Source organism: Lactuca serriola, chromosome 3 (assembly GCF_051521515.1).
Source record: "Lactuca serriola cultivar US96UC23 chromosome 3, Lser_US96UC23_V15, whole genome shotgun sequence".
NCBI lineage: Eukaryota > Viridiplantae > Streptophyta > Magnoliopsida > Asterales > Asteraceae > Lactuca > Lactuca serriola.
In genome coordinates this window covers 213481196-213487212 of record NC_136410.1, presented here as the reverse complement: position 1 = coordinate 213487212, position 6017 = coordinate 213481196, and the positions used below count along the sequence as shown (strand labels likewise).

At 36.9% G+C, this 6017-nt stretch overlaps 1 protein-coding gene across 1 annotated transcript; it reads left to right on the top strand.

Moving 5' to 3' along the window:
* Positions 1 to 1146: 1146 nt before the first annotated feature.
* On the top strand, positions 1147 to 4940 carry LOC145093583 (receptor protein kinase TMK1-like). Its single transcript, XM_079031750.1, has 2 exons — positions 1147 to 3747; positions 4247 to 4940. Exons 1-2 carry the CDS (start codon positions 1434 to 1436, stop codon positions 4768 to 4770), a joined length of 2838 nt encoding a protein of 945 aa, XP_078887876.1. The 5' UTR covers positions 1147 to 1433; the 3' UTR covers positions 4771 to 4940.
* The last annotated feature ends 1077 nt before the right edge of the window (positions 4941 to 6017 follow it).

The following is a 6017-nucleotide window of genomic DNA, read 5'->3' as shown; positions in this document are numbered from 1 at the left end:
TTTATGTTACTTTATCTTTTTTTATAATGCCAACTTTTAAAAACCTTTATATGTACATTTTTATATGTTTCTCCACGTTTTACGCGAGTCATAATCTAGTTAATATATTATAAGTATAATATATTAATTGAGAAGTCATATTATTAATTAATATTGGACAAGAATTAATTTGGAATTAATTTAGCGATCAAAAGAGATTAATTATATTAAGAGGGCTGATTAAGTAAATCAGTAATACATATAGTTTGTGCCAACGATCAATGATTGACTAAGTTTATGTGAGAGTCCATGAAATGTTAGTCCAAAAGGCTTATCATATAGATTATTGGATTAAAGGCCCAAAAAATGAATTATGGTTTACAAATTGAAATTCTAGAAATTCCACACTATAAAAGTAACCCCTCAAGACCAATGATCCATGATTAATTTGGAGCTACAAAATATATCCAAATAACCAATTTGATATGTCTATAGGAACATAATGAAAAATTCACATTAACCATATTTTGTATGAAAGAGTTCAAGGTTTAAAATCGGCTTATTTTCCATATTTTTTTATTGAGTCTTTACTTTACAACTAAAAAATATGACTTTCTCCAAATTATGAGTATGATATGTTGATGGATAGACTTATTACACAAACCAATGAGAAAAGTTCATCCAAACAAACTCCATATAAAAAAGTGACGAAAAGTTAGAGTTTGAAAAAAAAAAAAAAACCATAATTTTTGCATGCCACATCTGTGAAAATCTACATAGATTTTTGCTGATAGGGTGCGATAATTGTGTTTATTTTGATTAGACAATCTGCATAGATTTTTACTGATAGAATGTGATAATTGTGATTGTTTTTTATTTTCTGACTTAGAAAAAAAAAGTTATTACGGTTATAGCATATTAGCATTTATTTTCTTTACCTCCGGACTCATTATCCCCTATGAAATAGGAATGAGTTTATTTTCGTTTTAGGTTGTAATTTTAACATATAGGGAAATACTTTTATGAAAACATATAAGTAGTTGAACGTGAGCAAAGGATCTACAAGGACCGAATATGATTTAGGTGTAACCTTAGGACCATTTTTGTCACTTGTGTAGTAAAGAGGTGAAGGACCATACATACACGCATATATGCGACAACTGTATCATCCCTGGTCTCCACATTATTTTTGTAATGAAAGCATTCATCCCTCACCCTCCCCGATTCTCTCTCTCTTTCTTGCAAAAATTCCATCTTTTTTCTCTCTCTCTTTCCTTTTCAATCTTTACCTTCATCACCGCCGTTCAATCGGACTCATAAAAGCTTCTTTTTCCTCAATCACACATTTCCTGCAAAGGGAATTGCAATTTTCATCGACCCCTCGACAAAACCCTAACCACAGTCCACTCCTCAGAGGAAGCGAACCTGGTTCTGATTATCGATTGGCGTTTGAAATGATGAAACCCTTTCTGGGTTATGAAAATTTTGGTGGATTTCTCCTGTTTATCGTCTATTTCTTGTCTGTTTCGATCATTTTTGTTCAGTCACGGTCGAGCGCGAACGATGCTGTTGTAATGCAGGCTCTGAAATCGAATCTCAGTCCACCCAAATCACTCGATTGGTCTGATCCTAATCCATGTAAATGGCAGCAAATTCAGTGCTCAAGAGACAACCGGGTCACCAGGATCCAAGCCGGTAACCAGAACCTCAAAGGTTATCTTCCGCAGACACTCAACAACCTCACGGAACTACAAGTTCTGGAATTTCAAAACAATCAACTCACCGGCTCACTCCCGAGTCTCGCCGGGTTAACTCAGCTCCAGAACCTTTTACTCAGTAACAACAGTTTAACTTCAATACCTACCGATTTCTTCGACGGTATGTCTTCTTTACAACACGTTTATCTGGATTACAACGGTTTTAGTTCGTGGTCTATCCCGGACAGTTTAAAATCCGCCTCCACTTTGCAAGTTTTCTCGGCGACGTCGGCCAACATCACAGGAAAAATCCCGGATTTCTTCGGCGGTGATGCGTTTGCGGGGCTGACAACTCTGCATTTATCGTTTAATTATCTGGAGGGTGGGTTACCGAGTTCGTTTTCGGGTTCATCGATTCAAAGCCTTTGGTTGAATGGTCAGAACAGTAGGTCTAAACTAAACGGAACTCTCCAAGTTCTTCAAAACATGACGCAATTGACTGAAGTTTGGCTTCACGGGAACTTGTTTTCCGGTCCTTTACCGGATTTTTCAGGTCTGAACGAGTTGCAGAATTTGAGTTTAAGAGATAATAGCTTAACAGGGCCTGTTCCACAATCTTTATTAGGTTTACAATCTTTAAAAGTTGTGAACCTGACTAATAATCTCTTACAGGGACCTACTCCAAGTTTTGATAAGACTGTGGCTGTTGATTTAAGCGGGCTTAATAGTTTCTGTTTACCGAATCCTGGTGCTCCTTGTGATAATCGTGTTGATATTCTGCTTGGTGTGGCAGAATCTGTGGGTTACCCGCATACTTTTGCTGATAATTGGAAGGGAAACGATCCGTGTAATTCATGGTTAGGGATCACATGTTCCAGCGATGGGAATATAACTGTGATTAATTTTCAAAAAATGGGTCTAACAGGAACCATTTCTCCCAAATTTGCGTCCTTTAAATCACTTCAAAGGTTGATTCTTTCAAATAATAATCTTACCGGAACTATACCCGATGAACTCAAAGATTTACCCAGTTTGATTGCGATTGATTTTTCGAATAATCATCTTTACGGACCAGTTCCGGATTTTAGCAAAACCGTTAACGTGAAGACCGAAGGGAATCTTGATATCGGAAAGGCGGGTCCAAGTCTGACACCGGTTTCCCCTTCTGGCGGCGGCGGCGGGAGTAAGCCAAACGGAGGAGGAGGTGGCGGTGGTGGGAAAAGTTCAAACACCGGCGTGGTGGTGGGATCGGTGGTTGGTGGTGTTTGTGTGGTTTTTTTCGCGGGATTGCTGGGTGTCTGTGTCTACAAAGCTAAACGAAAGCAAACTAACCGTATCCCATATCAAAACACGATGGTGATCCACCCCCGGCATTCAGCATCTGATGGGGACGGGGTGAAGATCACAATCGCAGGTTCAAGTGCCCCCACAAACGAATCCTTTAGTCACACGAGTAGTGGCCCAAGTGACATCCACATCGTGGAAGCTGGGAACATGGTGATTTCAATTCAAGTTTTGAAAAATGTGACAAATAATTTCAGCCCGAATAATATATTGGGAAGAGGAGGGTTCGGGACAGTTTACAAAGGCGAGTTACATGATGGGACCAAGATTGCGGTTAAAAGGATGGAGTCGGGTGTGATGAGTGAAAAGGGGCTGGATGAGTTTAAATCTGAAATAGCTGTTTTAACAAAGGTTAGGCATAGGCATTTGGTGGCACTTCTTGGATATTGTTTGGATGGAAATGAGAGGCTTCTTGTTTATGAGTATATGCCTCAAGGTACACTAAGTCGGTTTTTATTTGATTGGCAAGAAGAAGGTTTGAAACCGCTTGAATGGACAAAAAGATTGATAATTGCATTAGATGTTGCTAGAGGTGTTGAGTATTTACATGGTTTGGCACAACAAAGTTTTATTCATAGAGATCTTAAACCGTCTAATATTCTTCTTGGTGATGATATGCGGGCTAAAGTTGCTGATTTTGGACTCGTTCGACTCGCCCCTGATGGGAAAGCTTCCCTCGTCACAAGATTAGCTGGCACTTTTGGTTATCTTGCTCCTGAATACGCTGGTATTCCTTCTCATTTTGATCCACATTTTGTTACTCTACTTTTATATGTCAATGGCTTGGTGTGATGTTAAAAATAAAGATATTTGAGAAAATAACCATACATTTGGGAAAATCAAAGGAAACGATAGATGTTTAGCACTTCACGGAGAAACCTCATATGACTTTCTCTAGTAAGCGGTTTTATTTGTATCAAGTGAAATGGAAAAAGCCTCCTTACGTAATCCATTTAATAGTCCATTAAGAAAAAACAACACTATTAATGCATTAGGAAAATTTACATTTCTTTTTTATGTAATGGACAAGGCATAAGCTATATGTATAATTTAAGCATAAATAACGTTTAATGTTTTATTGTAAGACGAAGAGTTTCCCCAATAAGTAGTAGTTTACAAATTTACCCTCGTTTATCACCGGTTTCTGGTAATTGTATCTTTACCTTTTTCAAATATTGTTTATACGAAACGTAGCTAACCTGTTTTGTTTACATAATTGTACGTAGTGACGGGAAGAGTAACAACAAAGATCGACGTGTTCAGCTTCGGTGTAATCCTAATGGAACTGATAACGGGGAGAAGAGCCCTGGACGAAACCCAACAAGAAGAAAGCGTCCACCTGGTCCAATGGTTCCGGCGTATGCACATAAACAAAGACACCTTCCAAAAAGCAATTGACCCGACACTTGACCTCGATGAAGAAGCCCTGGCCAGTCTCAGCACCGTGGCTGAACTAGCCGGTCACTGCTGTGCGCGTGAACCGCACCAGAGACCCGACATGAGCCATGCGGTCAACGTGCTCTCCTCCCTAGCCGAGCTTTGGAAACCTTCCGACCCTGACCCTGATGATATTTACGGTATAGACCTTGACATGACTTTGCCACAAGCCGTCAAGAAATGGCAAGCTTTGGAGGGTATGAGCGGGTATGATAATTCATCAGTTATTGGGAGTAATGATAATACGCAAACAAGTATTCCAACTCGCCCTTCTGGCTTTGCCGATTCCTTCACTTCACAGGATGGACGATGACGGAACCACCCGGATTTGTTTGTTCATTCTTTCTGGTATGCTTGTTTATCTTTTTATTCTGCTGTACTTGTTGAATTATCAAGAGATGCTTTTGTATTTTTTTTTGCTTGTCACTCTTTTAATTTCGAAATTGCTAAATTAATAGGAAGTTCTCGCAATTAGCCTTAAAATCCCATACCTTGTGCATAAAATGTCGTGCTGTTACACTCCTTGCGAGCTTGACCGTAAAAAGTCAGCTTCTATTTTAAGTAGCCAGCAATCAACATAAACATCAAAGTCATACAGGAATTTCATCAAGCTTCGAATCAATTTTAAATTTTAGTAACTATTTCACCAGTTTTTTTTAGCAACTTTTTATAAGTATAAAAAAATAGTTAAACATTTTATTATTATTTTAATATTCAGGTTTTTATTAAAGTTTATAAACAAATGAGTTTTTTTTTTTTTTTTTTTTAAATTGTAAATTTATCCTTAGTATAGATATAAATGAACATATAGATAAATGATAAAATATAATTATTTTATCTGAATTCATTTTTGTACAGTATGCATCGTAAGCTGTATCTTGCAGATCACTGGATTTGGTTACTGTCAGCATGCATGCTTAAGTTACCAATTAGTTTTTTATAGTCAACCCAACTGTGCCCATTGGCCATTACATAATAAATTAAATAAATTCAAATATACGTGACCAGCATATCTCCAATTCTTACTCTTCCGTTTTTATATGTTTAATCCCGTGATCACGATGATTAGCCCGGGAATTACGGAATCATTTTGATATAATATGTTAAAATTGGGAATTAATAATTAATTAACTATATGGGATGTCCAGCTCATTTTCCAATTAACAATTAATAATTACAAAAAATGACAAATTGGAACTTAAGCAACATAGCGTCAATCTATTTCTGAAAAACCTTAAATCAAAAGTTAAATTATAACCCCTTTTCGTAACCAATTGTAAAATGAATGAGTTTAAAATCAAATACAATTACTTTTTTTTTTTCGATCGGGATTGTGTTTTGGACATCATCACCAAACTTTTCATGTTTAATGTTATATATTTCTTGGTGGATTTATATAAAAAAAGAATTGGAGACCGTTTGGTGCATTTTAGAATATTTATTTATTCTTTAATTTTTTTATTCATAAATTTATTGGTGGTGTGATCATCACTATGCGAAGTGCCCAGTCTGGGACAAAGTTTGTATCTACCGATTAATATATTTATAATACATCGAAAC

What these genes read in the sequence shown, in the direction of transcription:
- LOC145093583 (XM_079031750.1), top strand. Translation starts at nt 1,434, where the DNA reads ATGATGAAACCCTTTCTGGGTTATGAAAATTTTGGTGGATTTCTCCTG. An exon ending in TCTTGCTCCTGAATACGCTG is followed by an intron (nt 3,748 to 4,246) that starts GTATTCCTTCTC and finishes AATTGTACGTAG; the next exon opens with TGACGGGAAGAGTAACAACA.